The 15,000-nt window shown below is 50.5% G+C and overlaps 1 protein-coding gene across 2 annotated transcripts in view; it reads right to left on the bottom strand.

The window, feature by feature from the left end:
* HERC2 (HECT and RLD domain containing E3 ubiquitin protein ligase 2) overlaps positions 1-15,000 on the bottom strand; it is a 600,800-nt gene that overhangs the window by 378,359 nt on the left and 207,441 nt on the right. For both annotated transcript variants that reach the window (XM_085851823.1, XM_085851824.1), the window contains exons 32-33: positions 13,586-13,741; positions 13,079-13,215 (exon numbers count right to left, since the gene is read on the bottom strand). In XM_085851823.1, the coding sequence (XP_085707949.1) occupies positions 13,079-13,215; positions 13,586-13,741 (293 nt within the window). The remainder of the gene's footprint in view (positions 1-13,078; positions 13,216-13,585; positions 13,742-15,000) is intronic.

Raw genomic sequence — 15,000 nt, 5'->3', positions numbered from 1 at the left:
GTGCAAGAAGCCGCACATTATTGCTGAGGACCTTATCAAGCCATGTACAGAGAAAATGGTGGAATTGATGATCGGACCAGAAGCGAAAAAGAAGATCCAGCAAGTTTCGCTCTCTAATGACACGATCAGACGACGGATTGACGACAGGCCGCTGATGTGTGCCGTCAAGTTTGCTCCGAAATCAAACAAAGCACGCTCCAGGCTCGCCTTCAATTAGACGAGTCTGCCGACACCGCCCTGGAGAGCCAGTTGATCGCCTTCACTCGCTACGAGAGAAAGGGAAAGATGAGGGAAGAGTTCTTGTTCTGCAATACTCTACCAACCACAACGACAGCAGCAGATATCAAAGCTATTCTGGACTCTTTTTTTTGAAGCTAATGGACTCGGTTGGCAGAATTTCAAGCACATTTGTACTGATGGTGCCCCAGCGATGGTCGGCGTCAGAGGAGGGTTCGTCACGCTTGTGAAGAACGAATAGCCCCATGTGAGGTCCTCCCACTGTTCGCTACACCGATACGCCCTTGCGTCAAAGACTCTTCAGCCTCGTTTGCTGGAAGTTATGGACGTCGCGGTCAAAGTGATCAACTTCATTCGTGCGAAGGCCAAAAATCATCGGCTCTTCCAACTCCTGGCCAACGAAATGGGAGCGGAACAAGTTGGACTTCTGTTCCACACCAAAGTCCGTTGGCTATCGAGGGGGAAATGCCTCTCTCGGCTGTATGAACTCCGGGTTGAGGTGGAAATCTTCCTGCAAGACAACGAAAACAACCTCCATGTCCACTTCGACAATAAAGAGTTCGTCATGATGCTCGTCTACCTGGCCGATATATTCGGCCGACTCAACGAAATGAACCAGTCCTTGCAAGGCCGTGATGTGACAGTCAGTGACGTTCAAGACAAGCTTGCCGGACTGTCTGCTCGAATGGAAGTCTGGCAGGCACGAATCAAGGCCGGGTCCACTGCCTCGTTTCCTTTCTTGGATGAGCACCTGCAGACGCAGAGGATTGAGCTTCCCGTCGACATCAAAGATTGCATCACGAGACATCTTGACAATCTCTCCGCTGAGTTCAAATCGTATTTCAACGATGCACCGTTGGATGTTCCGTGGCACAAAGACCCGTTTAACGCCAAAATTGAACCTACTGAAGACGAAGCAGAGGAGCTGGCAGAGTTGAAGGTTTTAAAAGCAATGAAGCTGGTCTTCAGTAACAAAGAAGACCACTCCACCTTCTGGTTGTCTGTTCAGGATGCGTATCCACGACTCAGCAAGAAGGCATCCGTAATGCTCATTCAATTCGCCACAACACATCTTTGCGAATCTGGATTTTCTGACCTTGCGACCATTAAAACGAAGTCCAGAAACCGTCTTGACGTTGGGAACGATATTCGCCTTGCTGTGTCCAAGACAGAGCCCGACATAAGAGGCCTCGTCAGACAAGCCCAACAGCAAGTGTCTCATTGATTGTATTGCTTAGAAAAATGTTTATTTTGATTTATCTTTTAAGACTGAGTAAATAAATTTCATAAAACGAAATCTGCATCTTTTATTGAAGGGCAGGGGACCACGAATGTTGAGCGACTCGGTAGGGGGGCCATGGGCCATCAAAGGTTGAGAAACGCTGCCCGAGCCACATGGTCAAACCAGGGGACAAAATTGGTCCATTTTGGAGCCCTCGGAGGCAAGGGCTTATGGTAAAACTTTTATAGTTCATCATCTAACTGTAATATCCCAACAAAAATGTATCTATGGATAGATAATGACCCTATAATCACTGTGTTATGAGGAAAAAATTCTAAGTTGTTCCATATTTTCAGGAGGGCTCCTATAGTTTCACCTTATTTTAGCTCATTTTGGCCAAAAGCAATTTTTAGCTTCCTATAGAGTGAGAAATATGCATCCCAGAGGCTATCTGAAGCCATAATTGAAAAATTTGGATGCCATTTAGTAAATATTTGCAATATTAACTTTTGAGAAGAGTCCATTATAAAATTATAAGCCCCTGAAGTTGAAAAAAAAAATGCGTTTTTCACATTTGGCATTTTTCGGGCCAAATTTCAAAGTTCTCGAGAGATAGATATTTGTTAAACTATGAGGAATTGAAAGCTAATCTTTTGCATGGTGGGTAGAGCCATATATATATCTACATTTAAGAATTTTTCCAGCAAAATCTGAGGAGGTGACCTGGGGAGATTTTTGAAATTTTGGTGAGTTGGCACTGAATGACCCCTTAGTATGTTATTAAATATAGGATTAGCCCAGCTTTCCCCTTAAATGCATGTTTAGTCAGGTTGTTCGGTAATTGGACGTTACATGTGTGTCGGGAGATGTAGCCGGCTGTTCATTGTTCATACAGTGGTGGTGTGCCGAGAGGTGGTTTTCTTCTTCTTCCTTCCCCTCTCCGAACTAGCCCCGCCCAGCGCTCTGAGAGAGTCAGTCGGCTTCGAGAAGAGCGAGCGCCGGGAAGGCAAGGGTGAAACTGCCTGAGCGTCGAGTCGGGCGATCGGCTTTTCGTGAAGAGCGAGCCGAAAGAAAGGCAAGGAAGGGACTGCATGAGGTCAGTCTGCGATTGGCTGGATGAGAAACTGCTAGTGAGAGTTTGGAATCGGCTTCGTGAGGTTCGCACCCCAAGAAAGGCAAGGAGGGGACTACATGAGGTCAGTCTGCCATCGGGCTGGATGAGAAACGGCTAGTGGGAGGCACGATCTGCTGTATAACGGACGGCTGTGTCTGTCTGCGATTTGCTTCGTGAAAGAAGCAGGAGGAACTGCATGAGGGAAGTCAGCGATCAACTTTAATGAGGGTCCTCGACAGCTTCATCCGGAGAGTACTGTGACGGAGCCTCTGACTGTCCCTACTCACGGCACGGCTCGACACGTCTTGTAATCCCGTCAATCCGCCTGCAGAGCCCAACACCCCGATTTGGCCTGATCTGGTGAGCAGACCAGGCCTGGATTTGAATGCTGGACCTTGTGAAAAGCCAGCTGGAGCACACCGCCGATCTTCCGGTCTTGTGCCGCCGACCTTACGGGGGCTGAACGCGCTGAGGCTGCGTGCGTGGGCGGTGCGACAAAAGGACGCCGCCGCCATTTTTGCCACGCGACGTGTTTGAGCTTGGGCGCTAGAATCCGTTGACATCGGCTTGTCACGAGCCGCATTCGTGCCTTTGACACTTTTCCTCTCATCCATGAGGCATCACCAAGTACTCTGTGTCTTGTCTGCATGTTGTCCAATGTTTATCTCACTAGGGTTCCCTTCAAAACCCGTAATACGTAGCTCCCTAGTTAAGAGCGGGTTATAGATTGATTATAACATTGTCGTGAATGTTTTGCTTGTGTCGTGTTCCCCGATGTGTCCCCAATAAATCTGGCTGATTCATATGAAAGTTGCCGCATTGAGTTTATTCGTGCCGTGCTGAGGAACAATTCGCTCGATGTGAATATAAAACCCAAACGGGCTACGGACTGGCAGACTTTGCTCGGTCTCTGACAAATCCAGTCTGGAGCCGGGGTCTGTTTCCCCAACTGGCAAGGCACAGGTGTATTTTGGTATCATGATCTGAGGCGCGTAACCTGAGGCCTGTGCTGAGCCAGCCGGCGTTATAACCCCAGAGACGGTGGTGCGGTTAAGTGACGCCGAATCTTCAACATTTGGCTGTCAAGAGCACGGTGCGAATCCCGCCACCGCCGAATCCTTAACAATATGTATGCATTATATATATATATATATTGTTGCGGATTCGCGCCCGCCGGCGTGCTGACGGCCACGTAACTCGAATCGCGGCACGTCGCCCACCGGACGGACAATCCAGTCGTGACCCTCTCGGACTAACGCCGGGAACCAGTCACGGGTGGACCTTTCGGTCTCACCGCGATCGAGCCAATCAGCCCCCGCGTGGGATAGGGTTGCTCGCCGGGTCGACCTACCTAAGTACCCACGCGGAGGGTAGACCGGGCGATCGCACCTCGCCGCAGGTCGACTTCGGACACGGGCCACTTAAGCGACCCGTTCCGTACTATCAGAATAACCGAGCGGTGTTATCGTCGACCTCGACGGTTCGATTAATTATCGGGCGTATTCAGCCCACTACCAACCCTTTACGTGAAGCAAGATGGGGATTCAATAGAGGAAAAGACGAAGCGAAGCGGGAGAACAGTTCAATAATAAAGCACATTTATTCGCGGCACACGGGAAGCACACATATACAATTCCACCAAATGCACACAGAAAAGACACAATGCAATTTACACAAAAAGCAAATATAAAAGCGAAAACACAATGCAGAGCTAATACCGACTACCGAGCACACGGCAACACTTATACAATTTTACTTCACAGACGGCGCCAACAACACATACCCAAAACCAAGGAAAGAATACCCTCAAGGATGAGGCGGGCCTGAGGCCGAGACCGGGTCGGCCTACCCGTCTGGTGATGAGACGCGGAGCGGCGATGGCGCCCCAACTCCGCGGGCCTCGCGGGCAGTGTCTGGTAGGGGGTGGGAAAGGGGCCCCCTTGGTCGCACTATCTCAGCGCGGGGGGAAACAGGAGGGGGTTGCTGATGCTCGGGGTATAGAGGATTTTTATTGCCCCGCGACGAGCGTCTCCACCTCGGCCAGGTCGCGCTGTCGGCCTCCCTGGGTTGCAGCTCCCGACGCGAGCACCCCCTCGTCTGGTGTCGCCGCCTTTCCACAGCTCCGTCCCCTCCGTTCCGACTCCAACGCACACGACGAGCAGCTCCACCGCCCGCGAAGTCTTGACTCTGTTTCCGACTCTCCTACTCTCCTCTTCTGGACTCTCCTACTCTCCTCTGACTGACGAACACGGTCCTTTTATCCCCCCGTAGCTTCGCCTTTGACCCCCTCCCTTTGACCTTTCAGCTCGCTCCCCATTGGCCCGAGAAAAAGTGGGCGTGAAGGCTTTTTGATCCATAAATTTGCATATATCGATCGTCCTGGAGGCGGGGCCAAATCGCCCCTCGCTCACCGATTGGACGGCAAAAAGTGGGCGTGTGTCGTTTTTGATCCGTTTTTGAAGCACAAAATCCGTGATTTTGTACACGCTGTTCGACGCGCGCCCTGCACGAGTCCAACACCGGTACCCACAACGGGGCAAGAACGGTGGCGATGCTACGGTTGCGAGGTGTGACGGGAAGGTCGTGGCGGTTGTGGTGAAGCGGCGTTGTGGTTGGTGGTTGATGTTGTGATTGTGGTGGTAATCATGGCGGTTGGTCCAAAATAAAGATAGTAAAAGAAAAACGGCTATCCTGAAGAGTCGCAGCTCGCATAAATGACATGTATTCCCACTAGACAACGGGTTTGGGCCTAACTACACATGCACTTACCGAGATACCTCACCTAAGGGGCCTGAATGGTGGTTTGCAAATTTGGTAACCACAACACTACCCCCTCCCCTTTTTACAGACTCGTCCCGAGTCGTCAAATTTTCGTGTGCCATCATGTGTAGTTTTCCCCTTGTACATTTTACCTACGGATCCCTGAGTGCGACATTCATGGTATTCGTGTCCCCAAAATAAATAACCTGAGGGCTGCGTAACTATCTAAACAAACTCACTCACACGGACGACTTAAATAAAATTGCCGGCGCTAGACAGACATGCCGGGGGCGCACTCATATTTACAGTACATCTTAACCTTAACTTACAAATTTTACACTAAACCATGGCCCAGGATCATTGAACTCTGCAAAAGAAAAGCAGTTAGCAGGGAGCCAGGCTGCCCACATGCAGTCTCTGGCTCAAACAATGCAGGTGACAGGGAACGTGGCTGGCTACTCACACGCAGTCCAAGGCCTTCCCTTTTGAACTGAACGCAGTGAACCACAACGGTGCATGGGCTGCACAAACGCAGTCTCCGTGCCAGCTCAAGTGGCACACGCAATGAACACAACGAATGGATGCATGGACACAAACACGGTGCACGGGCCGCCACTGCAGGCCCGTGTTGTCGCTGCCAACAGGGCAGTTCTTGCAGCTTGCAAACTGTTGCTTTGCGGATCCTGGCGCACATGGAAGTGAACAGGGGGGGGGGGGGCAAAGCAAAAATTGAACGGGGCTGGTGAACGTGGGCAGTGGGCATGGCATGGCAAAGGTGATCAGGCAAACACAGCCCGCAGAAGAAGGCCGCTGCAGGCAAACACAGCCCGCAGAAGAAGGCCGCTGCAGGCAAACTCAGCCCACAGAACCAGGCCGTTGCAGGCAAACACAGCCGGCAGATGAACTGGCCGGCACAGGCCTTGAAGAAAAACAGCCAGCAGATGAACTGGCCGGCACAGGCCTTGCAGCACAACAGCTGCAGACGATCCAGCCGGCACAGGCCTTGCAGCACAGCAGCTGCAGACGAAGTTGGCCGGCCTCCGCCTTGAAGCAAAACACGGCCAGCCGATGAAGTTGGCCAGCCTTTGCCGTTCAGTGGAGGTTGATGGAGGGAGTGCGGTGGTGCTGGCCACTTGGAAGGCGGGCTCGGACCTACCTACCTGTCTCCCTCCCACCTATCGCCTTTGCCTGTCACTGTACATACCCACTCCCTTAATTTGTGAAAAACCAATTTAGCCCCAACTTATTTTTTTGTTGTTTTTATTTTTACTTCCCCACTATAAATCGTCCCCTAACCCCCTTTATCGTCCTTGTTCGGCTAACCTATCCTGTCACCTAGCCTACTCCCAACCCCTACGTTCCCTTCCCGGAGGGGAATAAGGGAGAGCGAGCGTCCTGTGTCGAGGCCCAACGAAGCCTCAGAATGGCCTCCCCAGAGTTCGGCGATCTAACCCAAAGTGGGTCCAGCAGCCCACAACGACAGCGAGGGGATGGATGGTGCGGAGGGGTACATCTCCTAATCTACCCTAACCATTTAACTGTTAAACTACCCCGGGGCTTTCAACAAGCGCCTCTCGCTTAAACTATTGGTTCTATAAACCCAGATTCCCGTCGCCTGTGTTGGTGTCCTTACAATTTCGGGCCTCGCCCCCCAATTTTCTCTCCGTGCCCTCACACGGTCTCCTGGCTGGGACACGTGGCTCCCTTTGGCAGGCACGACCCTCTGCCGAATCTCCCGCTATGGCACCCCTGGGCACTACACTGCCTCCGAGCCTACCAGCTCCCTAACACCGGGGAGTGCCCCCCATGGCACCTCCCCTGAAACGCACACGTGGCAGGTCGGCTTCCCGGGCCCCTTTCCGAGGGTCACCCGTGCCCACAACACTGCCCACGCGGCTAATGGCGCCCCGGGCCCCCGCACCAAGCAGGCGCACCCGTGCCCACTACTCTATCCCGGCCCCCCATGGGCCCATGGCCTACCGCGGCCGACTAGCCTGGTGCCCGGGGTACCCACTCAGCGATACTCACCTTTCGCAGCCACGCTCCCAACCCGTCAACAGGGCTCCTGCACCCCTCCAAACGGGTCTCGAGCCTACTTTCCCACCAACAACAAAACGACCTCCATTTTTCAATTTGACTAACCCCCTAACTCACTTTACTCTGACCCCGGGGTCCCTTGGGAGGGAGTCACTCCTCCCCCCAATCACTCATCGCACCATGCATTCCCCATTCACTCCATACACACAGACCCGCTGGCCTCACTCACTCACCATGTACTCACCTCACAACCCACAACTCTTCAACACACTCACCGCTGAACTCTGCCATCCTCCTAACTACATCCCCTAACTAACTCGTGCTCCCACGTCGTCCCTTAAACTAGTAGCACGTTCCTTTTAACCTACGTAGCTAAGCTACGTCCCCACTACACATCCACAAGTCTGTCACTGTCTCCAAATAAATCATTTTATTTCCCATCCTAAATCTGGCTACAATCCCTCTACCTTATCCAGTCCACGGACTCCATGAGGACTTACCACTGCCCCATGAAGTCGGTCTAGCTAAGCTAACCCTTCCCCCTAACTAGTTTCCATCCTGTGCCCAGGGTCAAGGGGGTCTTCCACCCCTTGCCCAGGAATCCTGTGCACCCGAAAGTGAGGCTTGTTTTTTTTTTTTTTTTTTTTTTCTTTTATATGCGCAGCACCTGCGCGGCAACTCGCGCACTTTGCACCTGCCCGTGACGTCATGCAGCTGCACGTGTTCCTCATCCCTCCTTGGACGGTACCATCCGGCAGAGATACCCCTCCTGCCGGATTCCAACCCCACGTGCAGCCATGGCGTCACCGTGCGCATAAAAAAAAAAAACACAAGCCCCACGTCTCGAGGGGTTCCCCACGCGAACACATGTGCTTTGCCCGTTGGAGCTCAACACACACGATCGCGTGGAGAACCCGTCCGGTCCAAATCCGTTTACCTGCCTAAACTTTGTCCGTCCGCGGGATCGGCAAATCCACCGCGTGCGTTTCCGGACCGGGACTTCACTCTCGCAAGCGAGCACGTGGTGGTCTCGTGCGTTGCACAGCACGAACCTCGTGCTCCCTGCTGGGTGAACCCGGCACGGTCCCCGAAATAGCTTCAGCCGCTACTCGGCTTTCTTTCCTCTGTCGCCGTCGTCGCCATTCGACCCACGCACACCTGCGTGTTACGACGCACACAGTCCACTCCATCACATTCACACGGGGAGACGCGGCTGCGTGCTCCCGCATGCCAACCGACATCTCCCTCACATACCGCTCTCTCACACACACGGTCTCCCTTGCACAAACCATACCACTCACACGTGCCTCACTACTCACACAAACCATACTACTCACACACGCGGGGGCACTCAACTGCTGTGCCTCATCCACACTCCGTGCCTCACTCACACACGCGGGGGCACTCAACCGCGGTGCCTCATCCACACACGGTGCCTCACCCACACACGCGGGGGCACTAACCCGCGGTGCCTCACTCACACTGGCCGTTTCACTCACACACACGGCCTCACTCACACACGGTGCCTCACCCACGCACGGCGTGCTGGGAAGCACGTACTCTGGCTCCATCGCCACCACACTACTCACATACGGGGTCGCTTCCACACACGGGGACGCACTCACACCTTGCACCACACACACAGGGACAACCACACTGGGGATTCGTGTCCCCACAAGGGTCTCCGGGGCCTCTATACCCCCCAAGCTCTCCGTGCACCTGTCCACAGCACTCGTCCCCTCGAATTCGCAAAGCACGACCGAACTCACCTGGTCGTGACTCGCCTCAAGGGGGCATACTCCCTCCCCTCGTTCCTGGAGGAGGCCATCCAGGTGCTCGCACTGGGTCTCGAGCTCAACCCCATTGTCCTCCACTACCTCCGTGTGTGCATCACTTACCCCGTCCTCACCGTGCAGTCTCTCCTCTATCGTTCCCTTCCCGGCTACCGTCACTGCCAACTCTTCACCCTTTACCTCCCTTGTCTCCACTATTATTTCCGTTGTCGTCACCTCGTGTCTCGTCTCACACGTTTTGGTCTCCCCATTTAATTTTTCCCTTTTGGTCACCGTCGATTCCTCTGTCACGACCCTCGCCGAACACGCCCCCCGAATTAATTTTTTACCCGCCTCCACCGCGGGCCTGTCAGCCGTTGCACCCCCTTCCAGCTCGTTTGCTCCCACACGTGGAGTCGCCATTCCCAGCTCCCTGGTCACGGCCTTCATGCCCGCCTGCAGGCATCGGCCCATGTTCTGCGTCTCACCCCGTAGTTCTTTCATTTCTTTTTTTATGTTTGCTTCCATTCCGTTTGTGTTTGTATCCATCTTTTCGTTTATTTGTTGTGTATTCGCATCCATCTTTTCGTTCATGTTTGCATTTATCTTTTCGTTCATGCCTTTCATTTCGTTTTTCATTTCATTTGTCATTGCCGCCAGCATGGCGCATAGCTGGACCATGTCGGATGCACTCAGCTGAGCCGTTTCGGCAAGGGTTGGGGAAGGGTTTTGGTGGAGAGGGGGGGGGGAGGTGTCATACACTGCGGCCGCTGCCGCACCCATTTCGGGCTCTGGGTTCAGTTGGGCGAGTCCGTGTTCCTGCACAATCAACATTTCCTGCACGGGGATTCCATCCTGGACCATGGACTCTACATTACTACACATATACATTTCTAATACCCCCGGCTCCCGCTCGCCTTGAGACACCATCTTGCTTCTCTTAAAGGGTTAATTTAACTCGCTCGTAATTTGGAGGGAATCGGGGGTCGCTTCTCTCACCCCTGGACCGATTCCCGTGAATTTAGCCGGAGACAGGAGAGCCCGTTTTCCTGTTCTCCGATACCAGTGCCGCGAGGAGGGCGATGAATTTGTATCGCACGACCTGACACCAGTGTTGCGGTATTCGCGCCCGCCGGCGTGCTGACGGCCACGTAACTCGAATCGCGGCACGTCGCCCACCGGACGGACAATCCAGTCGTGACCCTCTCGGACTAACGCCGGGAACCAGTCACGGGTGGACCTTTCGGTCTCACCGCGATCGAGCCAATCAGCCCCCGCATGGGATAGGGTTGCTCGCCGAATTCGACCTACCTAAGTACCCACGCGGAGGGTAGACCGGGCGATCACACCTCGCCGCAGGTCGACTTCGGACACGGGCCACTTGAGCGACCCGTTCCGTACTATCAGAATAACCGAGCGGTGTTATCGTCGACCTCGACGGTTCGATTAATTATCGGGCGTATTCAGCCCACTACCAACCCTTTACGTGAAGCAAGATGAGGATTCAATGGGAGAAATGACGAAGCGAAGCGGGAGAACAGTTCAATAATAAAGCACATTTATTCGCGCACACGGGAAGCACACATATACAATTCCACCAAATGCACACAGAAAAGACACAATGCAATTTACACAAAAAGCAAATATAAAAGCGAAAACACAATGCAGAGCTAATACCGACTACCGAGCACACGGCAACACTTATACAATTTTACTTCACAGACGGCGCCGACAACACATACCCAAAACCAAGGAAAGAATACCCTCAAGGATGAGGCGGGCCTGAGGCCGAGACCGGGTCGGCCTACCCGTCTGGTGATGAGACGCGGAGCGGCGATGGCGCCCGAACTCCGCGGGCCTCGCGGGCAGTGTCTGGTAGGGGGTGGGAAAGGGGCCCCCTTGGTCGCACTATCTCAGCGCGGGGGGAAACAGGAGGGGGTTGCTGATGCTCGGGGTATAGAGGATTTTTATTGCCCCGCGACGAGCGTCTCCACCTCGGCCAGGTCGCACTGTCGGCCTCCCTGGGTTGCAGCTCCCGACGCGAGCACCCCCTCGTCTGGTGTCGCCGCCTTTCCACAGCTCCGTCCCCTCCGTTCCGACTCCAACGCACACGACGAGCAGCTCCACCGCCCGCGAAGTCTTGACTCTCTGTTTCCGACTCTCCTACTCTCCTCTTCTGGACTCTCCTACTCTCCTCTGACTGACGAACACGGTCCTTTTATCCCCCCGTAGCTTCGCCTTTGACCCCCTCCCTTTGACCTTTCACCTCGCTCCCCATTGGCCCGAGAAAAAGTGGGCGTGAAGGCTTTTTGATCCATAAATTTGCATATATCGATCGTCCTGGAGGCGGGGCCAAATCGCCCCTCGCTCACCGATTGGACGGCAAAAAGTGGGCGTGTGTCGTTTTTGATCCGTTTTTGAAGCACAAAATCCGTGATTTTGTACACGCTGTTCGACGCGCGCCCTGCACGAGTCCAACACCGGTACCCACAGCGGGGCAAGAACGGTGGCGATGCTACGGTTGCGAGGTGTGACGGGAAGGTCGTGGCGGTTGTGGTGAAGCGGCGTTGTGGTTGGTGGTTGATGTTGTGATTGTGGTGGTAATCATGGCGGTTGGTCCAAAATAAAGATAGTAAAAGAAAAACGGCTATCCTGAAGAGTCGCAGCTCGCATAAATGACATGTATTCCCACTAGACAACGGGTTTGGGCCTAACTACACATGCACTTACCGAGATACCTCACCTAAGGGGCCTGAATGGTGGTTTGCAAATTTGGTAACCACAACAATATATATATATATATATATATATATATATATATATATATATATATATATATATATATATATATATATATATATATATATATATATATATATATATATATATATATATATATATATATATATATATATATACATATATATATACATATATATATATACACATATATATATACACATATATATATAAATATATATATATATATATATATATATATATATATGTTAAAGGGGGTAGGCATGAAATAACCACCTGTACGTGCTTCTTTCTCTCTTCCGCATTACTCTTCACATGATCTCTAATTGTGACACACTCTCTGCGTTCTGATCCAAAAACGAAAAGTTTTATACCTAGACCCCCCCCACCCAACCCCCAGCGGCCTCCATAACCAATCACTGCCCCAAGGTCCCCCACCAGTCCTTGCCTCAGGCATTATCGTATCCCCACCTCCTGTGAAATGACAGACACCTGCTGGGAGGGGTTTATTGCAAACTCCCTTAGTTGTTGGGGGGAGGGGAGGGGTGGGACCTGCCAAGTTCTCTTCCACACTACCCAGCCACATTCGGTTTTAAAGAGAGAGAGGCGCCATGACATAACTCCCTTAACAAATTCAGCAATGGATGTAAGATCTGATGACAGAGATTCAGCAGTGGCCTGCTTTCCAGAGAATGGATGTACCGTTCTGTGCAGCTTGGGGGCATTGGAAAAAAAATGCGAAAGTTGGTTTTCAAGAGGAATTAGATCGATCATCAATAATTACGTCGGTCCTAAGACACAAGTGGTGTATGGAAGGGATTGCGTATTTTGTGAAATCCCCATCGACTGTTTTGCACCTGTCGGCACGGCACTGTCTTGTGTAATCCCAATCTAACCGGAAAGACCATGAGAATGCGTACCCCCTGTTTCGCTGATAGAGTAAATCAGATAACTTCCTGAGCAAGGGAACCTGAATACCAAAGGAACCCAACTTATAAATGCCATAAGAAAGAATATTCAATTGACCATTTGTGTGAAACATTCCACAACCTATCAACATGATACCAACAGGAAAGAAAATAATATATATTGTTCAACTATGTAATTTGGATAATGGAGGCCAAAAATTAAAAGTTGGACAATTGATAGAAGTCGAGCATACCGATAACAACCTACCCATGTGCAGAGCCCTCGGGCAGTAGCCGAAGCCAACCACAAAGGAGTGCGTAGCGCACAGATGGTAGAAGTTGCCTCTTCTGAAGAAGTTTCAACATGACTTGTAAACCTTCCAGGCGAACTTCAGCTCGCTCCATCTGCCAAAACACAAATAAAGCAGATGCATGTAGTCTCTCTTCTCATATTACACCTTACCACATTCACTCACCAGAATATTTCCTGGATAACTCTTCACTTCATATTTGGTAAAAAGAAAGATTATCAAACTATCTTCTTGAACAGTTGCCGAAGTCATGGAAGAGTTCCATAATAAACTTTTTTCACAAGAATAACCCATTTCAGAAACAAACACAAGTATTTTCAGAGTACATATTTAAAGTGGAAAATATACAAAAGTAGCAAGATGTTTTGTCTACATCACCATAATATAGTAACATTAAAATAAAAAAAAAACTGTCGTGGATGTTGGATAAAGATAATGCATTCTGGCATTGCCATCATTTTCACCTGTTTGAGAAGAGAAAGGCGCAATTTTTCCACATCCACTGGCTGCTCCCTGAGAGCTAGCTCCACAATGCGCATAACCAGACTGCCTGGTGCAGCAGAGTGTGCTCGAGGAAACCCAAACTTCTGGGTCACATTTTGTACGAAGTCAACCTTCTCCTGCAACATTTCAAATCCTTGGTGAGATTGATCTTTCTTAAATGACTAACATAAAAGCCCATAAAAAATGACAGGTTGGAATGATTATATTTAAAATATTCAGGGAGACTGGAAGATGTGATGCTTCATTGCAAGAAAAACCGTTGTTTTAACAAACTACAAGGAGAAATGTGACCCTATTTTCTTTATCTTCTGGGATGTTTCGTTTTGACGGTGCAACCCCATGAGCGTGCCAAAGTCTGAAGACTCGGCGTTGAGTCAGATGTGCTTATATCTTTTTTATTTTTGAGACATTGACATGGATCAGCTCGCTACATTCGCATCTGCACATATCGTTATGGAGATTTCCATTACAGATTTGCTGTGTTGTCATGATTTACACCAATCATAATGCAAATGTTTATTTTGTACAAATTTATCTGTAATATTGGTGATATAATATTTAATTAGAATTTATTTGCAATATAAAAAGGTCCAAGTGATCTAAAGCTCTAAATGGTCAAGGGTCTAAGTTGTATAATCTGGCTGAAGGGTATAAGGGATCAAAATGGTGTTTTGGTCGAAGGGGTCTCATGGGACTTAAGGGGTGCAAAGGTCTAAAGGGATCTATCTGAAAGTGTCTGTCGAAAGTGTTGAAAGGGTCTGAAAGGTAAAAGGGATCTCAAAGGGTTGATAAAGGGTCTTGTGTGTCTTTTGCATCTTCAGTGACTTTTGAGTCATGTGGGTTTTTAGGGTCCTCAGGGTCTTCAGGGTCTTTGGGGGTCTCAAAGGGTTTTCTAAGTTTGAAGGGGTCTCAGCAATCTGAAGGGTTGAAAAGTACATTCCAATAGTAAGTAAGTAATTGACTACGTGTGTGAAGTCAGGGTGCAATTGACATTCAAACAGAACGTAACGAATAGACATGAAATCACACGGTTTCATGGACAGACTGACCATGTTTTTCGTTTTTCCTTCAAAACATTTATATTTATTTGTAAGTGCGCAGGAAGAGAAACATGAATAAGGAACATCGTTGCCAAAGGAAATTTGGAAATTGCAAAACCCGATGCCACCACCACCAGGTGGAACTACATGGTACACATTTAATTACATGGATAATTTACACCCCCCCCCCCCACTGTCCCCGTGAGGTCACGGCAACATAGCCGATGTTACACCTCACACAAAGTTGTATTTGTACCCCGAGTTTGGAGCTTGTAACTTAAAAGATATAGCCGTGCATAAGGAACAAAGAAATTCGGTTGCAAGAGAGAGGAAGA

The sequence above is a fragment of the Eptatretus burgeri genome, chromosome 13 (genome assembly GCF_056783735.1).
Source record: "Eptatretus burgeri isolate ZD-2024b chromosome 13, Ebu_testis_v1, whole genome shotgun sequence".
Lineage (NCBI taxonomy): Eukaryota > Metazoa > Chordata > Myxini > Myxiniformes > Myxinidae > Eptatretus > Eptatretus burgeri.
Note: the sequence above shows the minus strand (reverse complement) of the source record. Positions and strands in the feature narration are given on the sequence as shown.